Source organism: Crocuta crocuta, unplaced genomic scaffold (assembly GCF_008692635.1).
Source record: "Crocuta crocuta isolate KB4526 unplaced genomic scaffold, BGI_CrCroc_1.0 scaffold31, whole genome shotgun sequence".
In the NCBI taxonomy this organism is placed as follows: Eukaryota; Metazoa; Chordata; class Mammalia; order Carnivora; family Hyaenidae; genus Crocuta; species Crocuta crocuta.
The window spans coordinates 318,918-338,682 of NW_027528362.1; the positions used below are offsets into that span (position 1 = coordinate 318,918).

A 19,765-nucleotide genomic window follows, 5' to 3' on the forward strand; every position below is an offset into this window, starting at 1 on the left:
CTTGATCTGGCGACCTGAGAAATAATAGGTTAGGTATGGCTACCCAAAATCACCACAAAATTGCATGGATATTTACAGTCTTGGGTTTTAGAATTAGGTCAAAGCCAGGAATCAAAATATATTATTATGTAATCTCCAAACACACTGGTTTTCAAAGGAAAGTCTCTAATAAATTATGCACTGCTTTAGCACTTTTAAAATATCTTTTGAACCCTGAGGTTATTATAGAAACTTACTAGGTACAACTGGGCCAGTTGACTTAGATTCGAATGTTTGCCAGGTTAAAGGATTCCCTGAAATAAAAAAATTAATTAATCAATAACAAAAATCACAAGCTATGGGTCATACTTTGCCAGTCCTTATACTAATCTTTTCCCTCAGGAAAAGGAAAATTTACCAACAAATATTCATCCATCCAATGGAGTAAAGGCATTTGACATACATCCTTACAAATTTTTTTCCTAAAATTATTGTCAGTCAAATATTTATGCTAAGTAATTACACAGGTATTGCTCACTACCGGGACTCTCACTATTTGAAGAGAAGTTCTACGGAACAACAGCCCTTCCCAAAGCTTTATCTCAGAACAAGAGGGAACCAAGTATGTAGGTCAATGAACCCCTTGGATACCCCCAGAATCAAGGAGGAAATGCAGCTCACACACCTGTTACTAATCCCCAACCTGGGCTCCCCAAGTAGACAAGTACCCCTTTAATAACCTGAGACAAGCAGGAACTTGGATTATTCGGAAGGAGCCCAGGCGAAGGTAAGCTTTATCAGGAGACCCTGTGCTTCTGGCTCCAGCAGCCCTTCTAGACTTGCTGCTGAAGGAGACAGGGGTGGGTGGCTATTCCTGCTGGTCAATAGACTGTATGTGCCCCAACTGTGGCTAGAACAAACCTTTAACCCCTAAGGGCCATGACTGAGAATGGCACAGCAAACCTCTCCAGTAATTTAGAGGAACTGAGGTCAGGGTCATTAACAACAGCTACTGCAGGTGTTTAACAGGTACACTTTATATACGCTCTCCCCTTTAATCATCATAACAAGCCTATGAGGTAGTTACTCCTCATACCCCAACTTGAGAGCTGAGGAAACTGAGGCAGACTCTCACAGAGCCGCATAATGCCAGAGATGGGTGCTGAGCCCAGCCTGTCTCTAGACTTTGTGCTTTTTAACTCCTAACTTCACTTTATGGCACATCAGTCCAGAGGTATGGCTACTAAGTATGTATTTTGTGTGTAACAGTATTCCGATAGAAAGTACATACAGCCATTCAACAATAGTCTAGGTATTTAAAATTCTTCAACTTCCTGGATCACAGTAACAGATCGCTCAAATTATAATCACCATGGGCATGCCATCTTAGTGCCCGTCAACCATTGGGACCTCACATTCTTCTGATGACTGGTGCACACAGTATTGTGCTACCTTGCCTCCAACACTGGGATCATGGTCCACTCACCTTTGGGTTCACTGACACTGTTTAATGGTTTACTGGTAAACTCTTTAATCTGCAAAGAAAAACAGTTTTCTAATGATTCATGTTTGAAACAAGACAGGGACATACCACATAGTGGACAGATGCTGTATTTAACAAATTAACATTTGCGTTAAGTCCCCAAAGCGAGAGGACAAACCGACTTTAAAGACACAAAGGCAAAAGTTTTGTAGAAGTAGTATTTGGATTGGGCAGATTCTCAAAGTAATCACAAAAAGATAATCTCTACCTTACCAACTTGACAATAAACTATTTGTAAAAAAAAAAAAAAAAAAAAAAAAGGAGAAAAGAGAAAAAAAAAGAAATTCTCTACCTTTGAATTTATTCTAAGTTCTAATGGAATAAATTTGCCTGCTCTTTACAGATTTTTTTTAAAATATCTTGAAAAAATGATTTTATTGGATTTCCTTCTACAAACAACCATAAGGAAGAAAATATCCTACCTCCTTTATCTTAACTTACAAATGCTCTAAAATAAAACAAAATGTTCTTGCATAAATTGTGCTGCTAAACAGTGCCAACATATAGCCAAATATACCTGTTGTCTCTGCGTGATAATCAGTTCGTTCTGTTCCTGAAGTCTCTGTCCTAGCTCTTCTATCCTTTTCTTATAGAAAACATTACTTGTGTTTAGATCGTTTATCATCGAGGTTCGAAGTTTCTCTATATGTGACAAGAGCTGGAAAAAAAAAATCAAGGCATCCGTCTGCAAACTGCATGTGAAATGTCTCCGTTCTGTAGTTTGTATGCACACACCCTGAGTTCTTTGCTGGCCTTCGGTTATCTGTGCACATCAAGCCACTGGGTCCATCTCTGGGCACCGTGTACCAAGGCCTCGGCTGTACGGGGCCTTGATCTCTGTTCCCAGGGAGCCCGTGACCCAGGACACACAACACTGATAGCGTGAACAGCTGTGTGCGCCCGAGCACATGGCGTGCACCACCGCAGGAACAAGCACCGATAAAGGGTCAGGGCTGCTCCATACACAGAGTGGTTGCAACCCACTGCAGCCCTGAACCCTCAGGTTCCCACTTGCGTCTGGGTGGAGAGCCCACCTTAATGGTTCCTATGTCCAGTGACCAAGTACATCTCTGGCCCTTGGCAGGTTCTCAGTAAATATTCGTGGAGAAACGGAAGGCGGGAGGAGGGAGGTCTGTGGGAGGGACGCAGAGAATGGAAAGATCCAAAGATTCATAAACAGATTGATCTTTAGAGATTTCATTTCAGGAAACGGAATCATACAGTGGATGTAAAAAGATTCAGGAAGAAATTTGTTTTCAATAATTTAGGGAACGATTATTAAAGCAGTTTCACTAGTCATTAAGCAGAGGGGAAAAACACGTTGGACAGTGGAGCTAAGGACATGCCAAGCCTACACCCTGGAAATGGAGAAGGCTGTGCAGACCACAGAAAGAGGGCCGGTGAGTGTTCCTGAGAGAAGTACAAAGAACACCTAAAGCAGAATTTCCCAGCTTGCTTGGCTTTTCAAACAAACACTCACCAGGCACTACATCTTGCTGAATCCACACCACATCCTAACGGATGCGTGTTTTGACTCAACGGTACAGATGGGGAAACTCGGGTCTCAAGAGGTAAAGTCGGTGACCTAAACTCAGATAGCTGGGGGGGAAGAGCCCAGACCGGAACTTCCACATATGGGTTCAAAGTTAGTGCTCTCAGATTTAGGGACTAAGTTGTGGAACATATTAATAAACAGTATTTATAAACAATCAAGCAGCCCCCCGGGCTTAAGAAATAAAGCACCAAATCAAAAAGTAATAGCAACTGGGGCACTCGGATGGCTCAGTCGGTTAAGCCTCCGACTTCCTGTGAGATCACGATCCCATGGTTTGTGGGTTCGAGCCCATATTGGGCTCTGTGCTGACAGCTCTGAGGCTGGAGCCTATTTAGGATTCTGTGTCTCCTTCTCTCTCTCCTCCTCCCTCCCCCACTTGCGCTCTGTCTTTGTTTCTCTCTCTCAGAAATAAATAACATCAAAAATTTTTTAAAAAGAAAAAAGTAATAGCAACATATCTATTAGAATGGCCAAAAGCCAAAGCACTGATAGCACCAAATGCTGGTGAGGATGTAGAGCAGCAGACACTCATTCGCTGTTGGTGGGAATGCAAACTGGCACAGCCACTTTGGAAGACAGGCAGTTCTTACAGAACTAAACACACTCTTCCCATACGGTCCAGCAGTAGAGCTCCTTGGCATTTACCCAATGGAGCTGAAGATTTACGTGCACACATAATCCTGCCCACATCTGTTTACAGCAGCTTTGTTCAAGACTGCCAAAACTTGGAAGCAATCAAGATGACCTTCAGTAGGTGAAGGGATAAATACACTGAGGTCCATCCACACAATGGAATATTATACAGTGCAGAAAAAAAAATAAGCCATGAAAACACTTGGGGGAATCTTAAATGCATGTAGGTGAGTGGAAGAAGCCAATCTGAAAAGGCTACGTCCTATATGATTCCAACTGTTGGACATTCTAGAAATGGCAAAGCTATGAAGACAGTAAAAAAAAAAAAAATCGGGGTGAGGGTGGGATGAGTAGGCAAGGTACAGAGGATCTTTTAGGAGAGTGAAACCATTCTGTCTGATGCTATAGGGGTGGCTACCTGTCATTTCACACTTGCCAAAATCTATAGAAATAGAAAGTGCAATAACATAAACTATGGACCCCAGGTAACAATGATGTGTTAACACAGACCCAGCAATTCCAACAAATGTACCCATCTGGCGCAGGAGGTCAGTAACCAGGGAGGCTGTGCATACAGAGGGGGTGGGGGTATTTGTGAGCGTTCTGTACCTTCTGCTCAGTGTTGCTGTGAACTTAAAACTGCTCAAAAAAATCTACTTACATTTAAACAGCAACAACAACAAGTTAATGCTCTCTCTCAATACACTGCAAGGTCTTCCCACTGAAGCGCTATGTGCCCAGAGGAGGCGACACACACACTGGGTTGAACCAAGTTGAAAAGGTTTCCTAAAGAACCTCTCGTGTCCTACTGGATGCCAACAATCTCCCCCAGGAAAACAAGGTCAAGAGCCTTCCCCACGTTTTTACAGACCATGAGGAGAGTGCCCCAAAGCAGTGTGGGAAACGCTGAGCTGGGAAGTGGAAGGAAAAGCCAGTGAAAATGTCCAGGGGCCTGGGTGGAAGTCTCCGATCAACAGTATGTGGAGTCCGTCTAGACCCCCAGAAGATAGGGACACAGGACAGGCTAAGGGACGGCAACATTTCGATATCAGAATTGAGAACGGACCCAAAAAGCCCAGAAAAGAGTCTGCTGAGAGAAGAGTCCAAGCAAGGGAGAGCCAGAAATTAATTCAGAAAGTCGGGGCCCTTGAGCCCATTTCTAGCGACCCCCTATCATTCTAACTACTATGCTCTTTTCCTACCAGAACACAGCACTCTGTCCTCCTTTCCTCTTGTTACGTGACCTCCCCAGCTCTACAGTCTTCTGTCAGGTCAGAAGCGCATGCCGTCATTTATCTGTGACTCCCTTTGAACTCCTACCAATGTTATTTAAAAAAAGAAAAAAAAAAAGGCTGCCAGGAACCTAGGTAAAGCAATAAAAAGTTGGCAATCACAACTTCCCTTAAACAGAGAAATACAATATGTGCATTGTAGGAACGGCAGGCAGCAATCATGTGGAATAATTAATAGTTAGGTCTCAGGCGGAGATTACTAAACCTGATTGAATTCTCCCCTCTGTTAGGGTTTAAGAGAAATTAAGGAAGGAGAAAAGCAGCTTCGAAACAAGCAAAACCAACAGACAACGGAGCAGCGTAGCCTAGTGGCGGCAGAGACACCCCACACCCCAACACGTGGGCTGGGGCCCCTCGCTCAGAGCCAGGGCAGGCCTCTCCTCCCTCCGCCCAAACACTGACTGTCGGTCTTTCCGTCATGACTCGCGGTGGCCAAGCATACGAACATGCAACCTGCACTCTCTTCCTGCCAGAAGGCTCTGGAACTCCCACAATGATCTGGAGCATAGGAGGCTTTAAAGGAGCAAGGACTAAACACCATCCCCATTCGTAAGGAAGCCTGAATTCTGTCCCCAGGTACGCATGCTGTAAGACGCCCTGAAGGACAAGAGTTGAACCTCAAGTCATAAGAGCAGCGGTTCAAACCATGGATCCAAATCAGAAACCGTCCCAGACTGCATCGCAACCTCAGCGAGTGGAGCCGGGCACGTGTGTTTCGGGAGAGAGCCTCCGGTCACGCTGAAGTGCGTCCTGGTTAGGAACTACTACCTTAGAGCATCTTGAAGGGAAGCTAGAACATTCTCCCAGAAAAGCAACTGCTCCAAGTTGTCACGGCCTATTCTCCCGAGCTGGCTCAGTGCCTGAAGCATGGCAGGTGAGCAGGGCAATGAGGGCAATGAGGTAGACTAGCACGGCCTTGAGTTTAAGGGGGCCCCGGTTCAAATACTGTGCTCATACCAACAGATGACTCTTTCAACCCTGTTCCTCTGACCCCTCCAATCAGCAATCCTCCATCCGTAACAGGGTCGAATGATCCCCTTGTTGGCCGACTAGCAACCTTCCACATTCATTCGGCAAATATTTAATGAATGCCAATCGCACGTTAGGTTAATCAACGTTGGGAATACAACAGAGAACCAGATAGACAGAGTCCTTCCCTCGCAGGGCTAGTGATCGGAGAGACGGCAGACAAGTGAATAAAGCATCTAACTGTGATTAGCATGTAACAGTGATCCGAGTTACACTTGTGGCGTGATGGGAACCGTGAGGGAGGGGGCTACCTACTTACATGGTGTCAGAGGACTTGTAAGTCAAGGCCGGAGCAGGGCTGTGACAGGCAGAGTTCTAAATGGCCCTCGAGTTGGCACCCCCAGACTACACGCCCTGTATAAACCCTCTCTCCTGGCGGAGTTATGAACTGAATGCGTGTGCCCCCCTCCACCAAATTCATGTGTCAAAGCCCTAATCCCCCGCTGTGATGGTGTGAGGAGGCGGGGCCTTCGGGAGGTGCCTTGGTTGGGAGGTGCCTTGGTTTGGAGGAATTAGGGTAGGATCCTCATGATGGGACTAGTGCTCTTATGAGAAACCAGAGAGCTTTCTCTCCTCCTGTCCGTGCATGTGAAGACACAGAGGCCACGCAGCACCCGCAGCAGGGCTCTCACCAGGAACTGAGGTGCCCGGCACCCTGACTGTGCAACTTCCCAGCCTCCAGAACCGTGAGAAATCAATGACCCTTGTTCAAAGCCACCCAGTCTATGGGATTTTGTTACAGCTGTGAGAACAGACCCTAAGACATGGGCGGGTTGGAGGCTAAGCTGTGCGTCTGACCGACAAGACAGCAAATATGAGGAGACTTGACAGATACATTTAAAGCCCCTAACCTGGGGAGCCCGGGGGCTCAGTCAGGTAAGCGTCCACCTTCGGCTGAGGTCATGATCTCACGGCTTGTTAGTTCGAGCCCCCATGTTGGGTTCTGTGCTGACAGCTCAGAGCCTGGAACCTGCTTCGGATTCTGTGTCTCCCTCTCTCTCTGCCCCTCCTCTGCTTGTGCTCTGTCTGTCTCTCTCTCAAAAATAAACAAACATTAAAAAAATTTTTTTTAAGTCCCTAATCTGCAGACCCTGAGTTAACGCAAAGGGAGATTATCCTGTGTGGGTCTTAGTCAGGTGAGCCTCTCTCCCGCTGGCCTTGAAGAAGTCAAGAGCCAGATAGTGAGCTGTGAAATAGGGGTCCTGAAGAGCAAATGGAAGAATATTCCAGCAGCAAAAACCTTGTGTGAAAAGAGAAAAAGGCTGGCAGATTCTACAAATTACCAGAAGGCTGCTGTAGTCAGAAAGAGTTGGTTCAGAGACAGGATTGGGCTGAGGTGACAGGTGGCGACCAGCACCAGATGGTCTTGTCTGCTATTTGGAGAGCAAACTGGGAAAGGGGAAGGTTGGAATTGGGAGTCAGGTACAGGGTTCTTTTCAAAATGGCGGGAGCTCAGTGGAGGGTCGGAGCAATGAAAATGCATAGAAGAACGTGGATATGAGAGATGCCGCAGGCCCCGCTGATACCCTGGAGCTGGGCGCTGAGGGAGACACGGGGCTCAAGGCGTGCCCCTGACCGCTCAGCCCAGGATGCCACTGAGCAACAGAAAACCACATCTGGCGACAAACCCAAGCACCTCATCTGAGACATGTGGCAACTGAGAAGCCCCAGGAGAGCTCAAGTGCAGAGCTGGCTGTCTCATCCGGAGCTCAGAGGGCGGCTGAGATTGGAGAAATCAACATGGGCTTTACACCTACACACAGCTGTGGCCTTCCTTTAACAAACTCTGTTTAATCCCTAGAGCCCCAGAACTATGAGAAATAAATATCTGTTGTTTGTAAGCCACCCAGCCCACCGTATTTTGTTATAGCAGCTGAACTGGCTAATACACCGCGGACACAGAGCAACAAAGTACATATGAAGTGAAAAGATATATCGAAGGTTTCCTATCTCAGATAAAAGTACTCTAGACTTTCTGCACCAGTGCAATAATGCTTAAATTTAAGATGTATTCAGCTGAAAGGCAGTATTATAATCAAATTGTTTTCATTAAAATGAAAGGATTGCTCTCATTAAGTTATCTTTAACAAAATTAAAGATTATTTCGACTGCTGACCTGCAGTGTGGGAAATTCCGAAACGATGTGTTCAGCAATAAAGGAATGATTAATAATAACTTATGATACATCCACAAGATCATTCTATAGCCATTAAAAAATCATGATTTTGAAGAATATTTTTAAAAACACGAGACTGTTGGGGAGCCTGGGTGGCTCAGTTGGTTAAGTGTCCGACTTCGGCTCAGGTCATGATCGTATGGTTCATGAGTTCGAGCCTTGCATCAGGCTCTGTGCTGACAGTGCAGAGCCTGAAGCCTGTTTCAGACTGTCTTCCTCTCTCTCTCTGCCCCTCCCCTGCTCATGCTCTGTCTTTCTCAAAAATATATAAACATTTAAAAAAGCCACAATAATGTTAAAAAAAAAACACAAAAAAATCCCCAAAAAGCCAGGAGAATACGATCTATTAAATGAGAAGCATACATGGTGATAAAGGATGGTTCAGAATTTGTAAGACTATATGTATGGGTCTCAAGACTTACAGAAATGTTACATTTACTGTGGAGAAAACAGATCAAAGGAAATTATAACAAAGTAGTTAGCAGTGGTTATCGTTGGTACAGAAGTTGTAAGTAATTTTCATTTCTGTCACACGTTTCTCCATATAATTTACTAAGTGGACAAACACTACCTTTGTTGTAGAGAAAAAAAAACATGTTTTCTTTAAAATAAATGACCCACTGGCAGACCACTGGCTTCTTAGTCTTACCCGACCCTTCTCTTTCTTGTGTTCTTGGTGAAGAGCTTGAACTCGGGCGGTCCACTTGCTTTCCTACGACACAGTAAAACAAGAATAATTTATGTGCAATAAATCCACTCGAAATGGAAGCTTCCTTTGTAGTGGGTACTTCTGGAACCCAACCATCTACTTGGTAAAATTTTCGCAAGCATTTTTTAGACTACAGACACTCAAAAATGTTTAAATACATTTGCACTCGGTTTTAATCTTAAACTCTAAGGCAGGGTCAGCAAACATTTTCTCTTAAGGGACTATTAGTAAATATTTTAGGCTCTGGGGCCACAGGACTCATTTACACTATTAACAGTAAGAGGACGTCCATAGATAATACAAAAATGGGGGGCACAGCTGTGTTCCAATATAATTTTGTTTTCAAAAATAGGTCCTAGTTTGGTATTCAAAGGAGCTAAAAGGAAACACCAAGGTTTCTTTTTTTTTTAATGTTTATTTATTTATCTTTGAGAGAGAGAGACAGAGAGCTGCGAAGGGGCAGAGAAGGTGGGAGGGAGACAGAGAATCCGAAGCAGGTTCCGTGCTATCAGCACCAAGCCCAATGCGGGGCTCGAACCCACGAACTGTGAGATCATGACCTGAGCTGAAGTCAGGTGCTCAACCGACTGAGCCACCCAGGCGCCCCAAGAAACATCAGGGTTTCTGAGGCTTTGGGTTCTGAACTGACAAGAGTTCACAGTAAGGAAACAGAAGAAATTTAGGTGGGATCTTGGGATTCGTAACTGGTCCTTCAATTCCTGAGACCACCTTGCAGGGATCAACTGTCAACAGCTCAATACAAGACATAATTCGTGGTCCCCTGCCACATGCCAGGGGCCTCACTGGGCTGTCGTGGCCGACGAGGCAAGGACCAAGGGACACACTCCGCTCTGCACAGGAGGAAAGTGGACCTAACAGGAGACGGTTACCCCGTAAGGTGCATGTGAGCGGGTCCTGCTTAAGAGAACTGCAGAAATGGAATAGCCCAGGGGTCCAGAAGAACTCTCTAGAAGAGGTGCTGCCCCAGCTGAAGAATTAAGCCACAGGTCCTGCAAACTGACAGGTGTGTGACAATGAAAGCCACAAGGGCAGAAGCAGAACCGCAGAATGCCACGTTCTGGGCACCACGAGCTGTTGGTGCAGCCGGGAGCATCGAGGTAAAGCCGAGAACGGTGCGGGGTAACACAGGGTCCAGATCCTCAGGGACCGGCTGCTGGTTAAGGGTTCCAGACTTGGCTCTGTGAAGAATGGGGAGGACAGGGCAGTGATGTGGACGGCCTGGCTGCAAGGTGGAAGGCAGGTGGCCGGGGCGGGAGGCAAGACGTGAGCAGCGACGTAAGAAACAGTGGCAGTGGTCTGTAGTCCAAAAATACACTTGCTTCTAAAAATTATATATATGTACATATTAATATAATTTATTGACCAGTTTGGCTAACACACAGTGTACACAGTGAGCTCCTGGTTTGGGGGGTAGGTTCCCGTGGTTCATCGCTTACACACAACACCCAGGGCTCATCCCACCAAGTGCTCTCCTTAATATTCATCACCCGTTTTCCCCGCTCCCCCGCACCCTTCCATCAACCCTCAGTTTGTCCTCTGTATTTAAGAGTCTCTATGGTTTGCCTTCTGTTTGTAACTATTTTCCCCTCCCCCGCCATGGTCATCCATTACATTTCTGAAGTTCTACATATGAGTGAAAACAGAGGATACGTGTCTTTCTCTGCCTGACTTATTTCACTCGGCATAATACCTTCCTGCAAACGGCAGGATTTCATTATTTCTCATTGCCAAGCAAGTATTCATTGTATGTATATACCACGTCTTCTTTATGCATTCATCAGCTGATGGACACTTAGGCTCTTTCCATGATTTGGCTATTGTTGAAAGCGCTGCTATGAACATTGGGGTACATGTGTCCCTATGCATCAGCACTCCTGTGTCCCTTGGGTAAATTCCTGGCAGTGCTGTTGTTAAGTCGTAGGAGAGTTCTATTTTTAATTTTTTGTGGAACCTCCACACTGTTTTCCAGACAGGTTGCACCAGTTTGCATTCCCACCAACAGTGCAAGAGGGTTCCCGTTTCTCCACATCCTCGCCAGCATCTGGTGTCTCCTGAGTTGTTCATTTTAGCCACTCTGACCTGCGTGAGGTGGTAGCTCAGTGTGGTTTTGATTTGTATCTCCCTGATAATGAGTGACGTTGAGCATCTTTTCATGTGTCTGTTAGCCATCGGGATGTCCTCTTTGGAGAAATGTCTATTCATGTCTTCTGTCCATTTCTTCACTACATTATTTGTTTTTTGGTGTTGAGTTTGGTAAATTCTTTATAGATTTTGGATACTATCCCCTTACCCGATGTGTCATTTGCAAATGTTTTTTAAATAAAATCCTAAATTCATCAACTTTAATATCTATTTGCTTACTGGTAAAAAAAAACAGTGTTCCCCTAAACCAGGAGGGCAAAAATGGCCAGAATGACAACCGTGCTGATTACGGAGGCCCGCTTTCCACGTGACTGTAATTAGGCTTGATAAATGAAGAAGACCATCAGTACAGACAGCAGCCCTGCATTTCAGCTCTAAAAATAAAGTTAGTGCTTCAGTATGCCTTTCCAGGCCTTCTGATAGCGGGACCTACCTCTGAAATACAAAAAAACAAACTCTAAGACTATCCCACATAATTCAAGTTGCGACTATGTTAGCAAAAACTGAAACAATTTTGCCAACCAGTCTGTATCCGCATCTATTAGTCAACAAGCATCTACTGAAGAGCTATGGTTAATTATATATGTACGAGGAGACAAGAAGAAAAGAACTAGTTTCGTGGTCCCGGAAAGAGACAAACCCTTTTTCTGTAGGAAGTGCTTGCTGTAAACTGCTTCGGGAAGAAAAAACAGGCCCCAGCTGCAGTTACTGGCCGCTGGCACATACCTGACTATCAAGAAGTTGCATTACATTCTGGAAATCCTGGGAATACTGAGGACGTTCCTCTTTAAACTCGTGTGCGTCCTTTAACGTGCCAATATTGGACTTGATCTGCATGTTGGACTTCTGGATTTCTGACAATTGCTGTAAAAGAAAATAAATGCAAATTCATTGGTGCAGACGTTTATACTTTTAAAACAGTCGCCAGGAACAGAAGAACTGAGTGCAGCTGGTTCTCATGATTATTTATTTATTTTTATTTATTTATTTATTTGTATTCCTAATATAAATACAAGTTTTCTTTTTTTTAATATTATTTGTTTATTTAGAGAGAGACAGTGGGGTGGGGTGGGGGGCTACAGGAGAGGGCCAGAGAGAAAAGGAGACAATCCCAAGCAGGCTCTGCACCACCAGCATGCAGCCTGGGATGCGGGGTTCAAACTCATGCACTGTGAGATCATGACCTGAGCCGAAACCAGGCCGAAACCAGCCAGATGCTTGACTGACTGAGCCACCCAGGCTCCTAGGTTCTCGTGATAATTGAGTGATGAGGCAGCAGCATCCTGCAACTGCATCCATGAACCCATTAGGGACAATGTGTTTTCATTTTACCTTTTGCTAATTGTGTTATTCCTTTTTTTTTTTTAATTTTTTTTTTAATGTTTTTTTTATTTCTAGGAGAGAGAGAGAGACAGCGTGAGCAGGGGAGGGTCAGAGAGAGAGGGAGTCACAGACTGAAACAGGCTCCAGGCTCTGAGCCGGCAGTCAGCACAGAGCCCAACGCGGGGCTCGAACCCACAAACCGCGAGATCATGACCCAAGCGAAAGTCGGATGCTTAACCGACTAAGCCACCCAGGCAGCCCTAATTGTGTTATTCCTAAAGTTAGCAATGGCAGAAAAAAAAAAAAAACCTCTCAGAAAAATCGCAGAAGGGAATATGTTAACTGAAATAACAAAAGGGTGAGAGGACTAGTTCCCCTGCTTAAATCTGGGCTGAACACAGCAACTTCTTTTCAAAGAGTACATATGGAATTGGCAGAGGCTGACTTCTCAGCGGAGAAACCTGACCAACACTACTTGGGCCAGGAGATCAAGGTCAACACCAACAACCACAAATCATGAAGAGAGTTTTACCCTTGATATAATGCGATGAAAACTATAACTTTATCCCTGAGGGTTTCATCCCCCAAACCCATAAGCCCAGTCTAGCCAGGAAAAGACTACTGGGTAAATTCCAGTAGAGGGGCATCCTACTGACGAGTCAAGCACTCTTCAAAATTGTCTACGTCACTGAAAACAAGTCAGAGAAACTGTCTCAGACAAGCCTAAGGAGATGTGACAACTAAATATCACGTGGTATGCTGGAGAGGATCCTGGAGCAGAAAAGTGACATTAACTAAAAGCTAAAGAAGTTGGACCACAGTATGGAGTTTAATTAATACCAATATATCAGTATTGGCTCATCAAGTGTGACAAATGTACCAGACGAATTTGTCAGGAAGATGGAAAACTGTGTGTCAGGTAGGAGAGGAAGGTGTTCTATGAAGTTTTCTGTACTGTATGCTCAACTTTTCTGTAAGCCTAACTATTCTAAAAAATGAAATCTATTATAAATAATTTTAGGGGTGCCTGATGGCTCAGTCGGTTACGCATCCAACTCTTGGTTTCTGCTCAAGTCATGCTCTCAGCTCATGAGCTCGAGCCCCACGTTGGGCTCTGGGCTGGCAGCACTAAGCCTGATTGGGATTCTCTCTCTCTCTGCCCCTCCCTCACTCACACTGTTTCTGTCTCTCTCAAAATAAATACATAAACTTAAAAAATAATAATTTTAAGAAACCATCTATAGTTTAAAAAAAAGCACAAACAACCCATATGTTGTCAACTGGTGAATGGACAAATGAAATAACGATACTCATGGAATGGAATATCGTGTGGCAACAACAGAGGAATGAGATGGTGATATATGTACATCCTTACGACACGGATGAACCTCAAAAACACTATACTAACAGTGAGCAGCTGCTCACAAAAGATCACATATTGCATGATTCAATTCATACATAACCTCCTGAATCGGCAGATCCACAGAGGCAGAAAGCAGATCTGTGGTTACCAGTGCCTGAGGGCACCAGTGGCCAATGAGCACAGGTTTCTTCTCGGGTGAGGACATATTCCGAAACGTCTGAGGATGGATGCACAACTCTGTGAACATACTAAAAACCACTGAACTTTGCACTCTAAGTGGGTGAGCTTTACAGTATACAAAATGTGTCTCAATAAAGCCATTTTTTACACACACACCCCACAAAAAAAAAAAGGTAGGAGTGGTAAAAAAAAAAAAAAATCCTATGTTGGGACAAGTTCCAATCCACTAGTATCCTGGGAGCAGTAAGCAGGGGACAGAATCCCGGAAGGAGCCTGGGGCAAAAGAACACTAATTGGCAGCTTATCGCAAGGGGGGAAACGAGTGTGGCCTTGATGAAGACCTGAGAAGCCAGTCTTAAACCGGTTAGCATCGCAATCCACCAATGGGTAATAGGGCATCCCACTTTGAGCCACAGATAAAAGGTCAGGAAAGGCCCCTGGTGCAGGGGTCAGAAAAGAAACCATGGATAGAGGAATTACTGCCTACGAGTTCTGATGCTTAGAAACAAGAGCAACCAAGGAGAGGTGATATGGAATAACGGAGTCAACAGGAAGTTGTTTAAAGGAAGCCCTACACAAAAGACACAGCAAACCATCCAAATTTATTTCCCCTCAACTCTTTATTTGCAAATTACAACTTACAGAAAAGTTGAGGGGCACCTGAGTGGCTCGGTTGGTTGAGTATCCAACTTCGAGTCAGGTCATGATCTCATGGTTCTTGAGTTCAAGCCCCGCATCAGGGTCTATGCTGACAGCTCGCAGCCTGGAGCCTGCTTCGGATTCTGTGTCTCCCTCTTTTTCTGCCCCTCCCCTGCTCATACTCTGTCTCTCTCTCTTAAAAATAAACATTAAAAAAAAATCAAAAAAAAAAAAAAGAAAGAAAGAAAAGTTGAGGAGCGCCTGGGTGGGTTAGTCAATTGAGCAATCGACTCTCGATTTCGACTCGGGTCATAATTTCAGTTCATGAGATTGAGCCCCGTGTTGGGCTCTGTGCTGGCAGCATGGAGCCTGCATGAGATTCTCTCTCTTTCCCTCTCTCTCTCTGCCCTTCCTTTGCTAGTGCTTGTGTACTCTCTCAGAATAAATAAAAATGTTTTAAAAAAGGAAAAAGAAAAGTTGAAAGAATAGTATAATGAACACCTGTTTCAACCAACTGTGAACATTTTGCCATATTTGCTTTCTAAAGATAAGACAGGGCTGGCAAATTTTCTGTAAAGAGCCAGGTGGTATTCCGGCTTTGGGAGACACATAAGGCCTTGGTCATAACCATTCACCTCTACAGCTCCAGCACAAAAGCACCACAAAGTATAAAGGAACACGTGTGGTTTATGCCAAATAAATTTTACGGACACAGAAATGTGAACTTCATGTAATTTTTATGTGTTGTGACATATTCTTCTTATGATCTTTTTCAGCCATTTAGAAATATTAAAACCTTTCTTGGCTCACTGGCCATACAAAAATGGGTGGTATCTCAGATTCAGTTCACAGGTTGTGATTTCCCAACCTCTATGCAAGAGTTTAAGGCGCTTTAGAGAAGGCCCTGAGCCGTATTCCAAAAATATCCTTCCGTTTTAGTTTGTAAAACTTGTTGGCCCCTAGAGGGAGCCCAAGGATCTTGCTTTCTTTCCCCAAGGATGACTCAGGACTGGGCTGCCCATCCAGCTCAGGTCATTCTTAGCTGGAGGACAGCGGCCACTGTCACAGAGATTAAGGTCCCAGCCCATCAAGGCACGTCTCTGTCTATGCATGTGACCAGGGCAGTGTGGAAAAAGGTTGTTCCCATAGGGAATGGAGACTCATTTAGTTAGATTCTGCTTGCTCAGAACCACTGTCCTCCTCACGTGCCAGAAGAGACCTGGCAAAAAAAAATTCTACTGTCTTTCTGGGTTGGCTTCCTTCTTCCACATTGATGATCTGTGTCAGCCTTTCCGGAAAGTTCCTTTGCAACTTAGAAAGCTTCAAAATTCAGGGAGGAGGCTTATGGTTTATGGCTCTCTAAACCTAACCAGCTAAAGAAAGAGAAACCCTCTTTCTGTGATCTGACCAAGGGTACCAAATGTACCAAGTGTTCTTTTTTTTTTTAAGATTTTTTTTAATCTTTAGTTTTTTAAGTAATCTCTACACCCAACATAGGGCTTGAACTCACTACCTCGAGATTAAGCATCGCATGTTCCACCGACTGAGCCAGCCAGGTGCCCCTCAAATGAACCAAATGTTCTACACATGCGTTTGGAGCCGAAGCTCCCACTTTCAAAGAAATGACTTTTCTGACTTGCTCTGTCTTCTGTATGTCTCAAGTTCCCTCAGAACTCCCAAGGGAAGGAGCGTCCAGGCCAAAACACAATAAAGTAATTTCTAGATCCACTGGTCATAATGCCATCCTACTGCCACCTCTCAAGGCAACAATGCTACCAATATTATGAGGAGTTCCTGGCTTAATACTTACATATTCTAGTGCTGAATTCTTGGAGGTCAATTCTTTAAACTCCTTCATAAACATTTCTTTGACTTTTTCCATTTCATCAACGAGTTTCTCCTTTTCTTCTTCTTTCCATCTATCAAATAACTTCAGAAATTCTTCCTCTTTTGTTTTCTGCATTTCATATTCCTGAAATTATTTGAATGCACGGCTTTAAAAGTTCTGATACGAAGCAAAATTTTAAATGAATGACATGTGCAAAACTTTAAATAAATGGACACAGCTTCAGCTAGTATTGTGTGTTATCAGTTAGGTTTGCAATAGCACTTCATATAATGGCAATGTCCACAGTGATCTTTCCAAACCCCAAACAGCACAAGGCATCCTTTCGTCCTTACACTTCTTAGAATATAAACACAGAGGCCCAAAATCTCAAGACTTCTGCCAACTGTGAACTTGTATTCGTAGATATGCAGTAATATGTAAAACGTAAACTTACTTTAAAATAAATTGTCTACTGAGCAGAAGAACAGTTCTCATAAAAGAAATTGTCTACTGAGCAGAAGAACAGTTCTCAGTACTGTATCAATTTGGAAAAAGTAGCCCCATCTCACTCCCAAAACACAAATTCATATTTATACAAGCTAAATTCAATGTCTAGACAATCAGCCTTTGATTTCTCAATGACCTTCAATATTGGGTTTGTTTTTTTTAACCTAACTGCAGACTCAACACTTTAAACACACTTGCTCTGACATATGCAGAACACTGCACCCTATGGAAGTGGAACATACATTCTTGTTAAATGCACATGGAAGATTCACCAGGAAACAGCATATGTTAGGTCACAAGAGTCTCAATACATTTTAATTATTTACTTTTAAATTTACTTATTTATTTTGAGGGAATGGGGAGAGGCAGAGAGAGAGGGAGAGAGAATCGCAGGTAGGGTCCCCACTATCAGGGCAGAGCCCGATGCGGGGCTCAGTCTCATAAACCATGAGATCATGACCTGAGCTGAAATAAAGAATAGAATGCTCAACAAACTGAGCCACCCAGGCTCCCCTCTCAATGCATTTTAAAAGAGTCAAAGCATGCTAAGTGTATTTCCCAACAACACTGGAATGAAGCCAGAAATCAATTAACAGAAGAAAATCTGGAAAATTCACAAATACTTAAAAATGAAACACTGTACTCTGAAGCTACCAATGGGACAAAGAAACACTCACTAGGGAAATCAGAAAATATTTTGCGATGAATAGAAACTAAAACACACAATATACTCCTCCCTAAAAAAAGGAGAAACCAAAGCAGTGCTAAGAGAGAGATTTATAGCTGTAAATGCCTACATTAAAAAAGAAAAATCTCAGGAGACAAAGAAAGTTATTTAACAATAATAAAGAGGTCAATTTGTCAGGAAGGTATAGGAATTGTAAATATTTATTAACCCAGTGTTGCAGCATCCAAATTTATAAAGCATATACTAACAGAACAAAAAGGAGAAATAAACAACAACAGAGTAATCACAGGGGACTCTCAATGATGGATAGACCATCCAGACACAAAGTCAATAAGGTCACCCAGGATTTGAACAACAGTGCATACCAAATGGACCCAACAGACATATACTATTCAACAGATAGTATCCAGCAGAACATAAAATCTTCTTGGCTCACGTGGAACATACTCCAGGATAGATCTTATATTAGGTGACAAATCTTTAAAAAAAAATTTTTTTTAATGTTTTATTTATTTCTGAGAGAGAGAGAGAGAGAGACAGTGTGATCAAGGGAGGGTCAGAGAGAGAAGGAGATACAGAATCAGAAGCAGACTCCAGCCTCTGAGCTAGCTGTCAGCACAGAGCCTGACACAGGGCTCGAACCCACTAACCATGTGATCATGACCTGAGCCAAAGTTGGACACTTAACCGACTGAGCCACCCAGGTGCCCCTATATTAGGTGACAAATTTTAACAAATTCAGGAGGATTGAATTTATATCAAGTATCTTTTCTGACCACACTGGTATGAAACTCGAAATCAGTAATAGGAGGAGGAGCCCGAGAGACTCAGTTGGTTAAGCGACAGACTTCAGCTTAGGTCATGATCTCTTAGTTTCCTGAGTTTGAACCCCACATCGAGCTCTGCACTGACAGCTCGGAGCTGGAGCCTGCTTCGAACTCTCTCTCTCTGCCCCTCCCCCATCCGTACGCACGCTCTCTCTCTCTCTCTTTCTCTACAAAATAAACATTAAAAAAAAGAAATCAGTACTAAGAGGGAAATTGGAAAATTTACAAATACGTNTCGAATGCTCTCTCTCTGCCCCTCCCCCATCCGTACGCGCGCGCGCTCTCTCTCTCTCTCTTTCTCTACAAAATAAACATTAAAAAAAAGAAATCAGTACTAAGAGGGAAATTGGAAAATTTACAAATACGTGGAAATTAAACAATACACTCGAACAACCAATGGATCAAAGAAGGAATCAAAAGTAAAATATATCTTGAGATAAACAGAAATGTAAACATACGGGATACAGCAAAAGCAGTTCTAAGAAGAAGGTTTACAGCTAAAAATGCCTACATTAAGAAAAAAAAGAAATATGTCAAATAAACAATCTAACTTTATGCCTCAAGATCTAGAAAAAAAACAACTAAGCTCAAAGTTAGCAGGAAGAAGGAAATATAAAGATTAGAGCAGAAATAATAAAATAGAGAACAGAAAAACAATGGAAAAGATGAACAAAACTAAGAGTTGGATTTTTTGAAAAGGTAAACAAAATTAAACTTTTGGCTAGACTAACCAAGAAAAAAAAGGGACTCAAATAAATTATAAATAAAAGAGGAGACATTACAACGGACGCTATAGAATTATAAGATTATAATAGCCCACTATGCATATGATTACATGCCAACAAATTGGACTATCTCAAAGAAATGGAGAAATTGCCAGAAACATGCAACCTACCAAGACTGAATCATGGAAAAGCAGAAAATCTGAACAGACCAATAATGAATAAGGAGATTGAATCAGTTCAGTAACCAAACCAAAGAAAAGCCCAGGACCAGAGGCTTCACTGGTGAATTCCACCTAAAAGTTAAAAGAAATTCATCCCGATCCTTTTCACCATCCCACCATTTCTGAACTTGGTACCCTACCTTAGAGAACCTGACGGCGTGGGCGTGCTGTGCAGCCTCCAGCTGAGACTTGGTGAGCTGCAGCTGCTCCTTCAGCATGTCAATCTCACTCTGGAGCTTATCAGTCTGTGCCTTCTTCTTATAGTCTGTTGCAACAGAAATATTTTATTAAAATACCACCTCTTCTGAAACCTATCTGAAAACTTACAGGGTCTTATTGATAAGACAAAGACAAAGGAAACTGCTCACACTTGGGATATTATTAC

General features: G+C 43.4%; 1 protein-coding gene across 1 annotated transcript in view; it reads right to left on the reverse strand.

The window, feature by feature from the left end:
• DZIP1 (DAZ interacting zinc finger protein 1) overlaps window positions 1-19,765 on the reverse strand; it is a 49,583-nt gene that overhangs the window by 19,676 nt on the left and 10,142 nt on the right. Inside the window, exons 3-9 of the mRNA XM_077753861.1 lie at window positions 19,521-19,645; window positions 16,395-16,556; window positions 11,806-11,943; window positions 8,857-8,919; window positions 2,040-2,180; window positions 1,466-1,514; window positions 237-293 (exon numbers count right to left, since the gene is read on the reverse strand). Coding sequence (XP_077609987.1) covers window positions 237-293; window positions 1,466-1,514; window positions 2,040-2,180; window positions 8,857-8,919; window positions 11,806-11,943; window positions 16,395-16,556; window positions 19,521-19,645 — 735 coding nt within the window. The remainder of the gene's footprint in view (window positions 1-236; window positions 294-1,465; window positions 1,515-2,039; window positions 2,181-8,856; window positions 8,920-11,805; window positions 11,944-16,394; window positions 16,557-19,520; window positions 19,646-19,765) is intronic.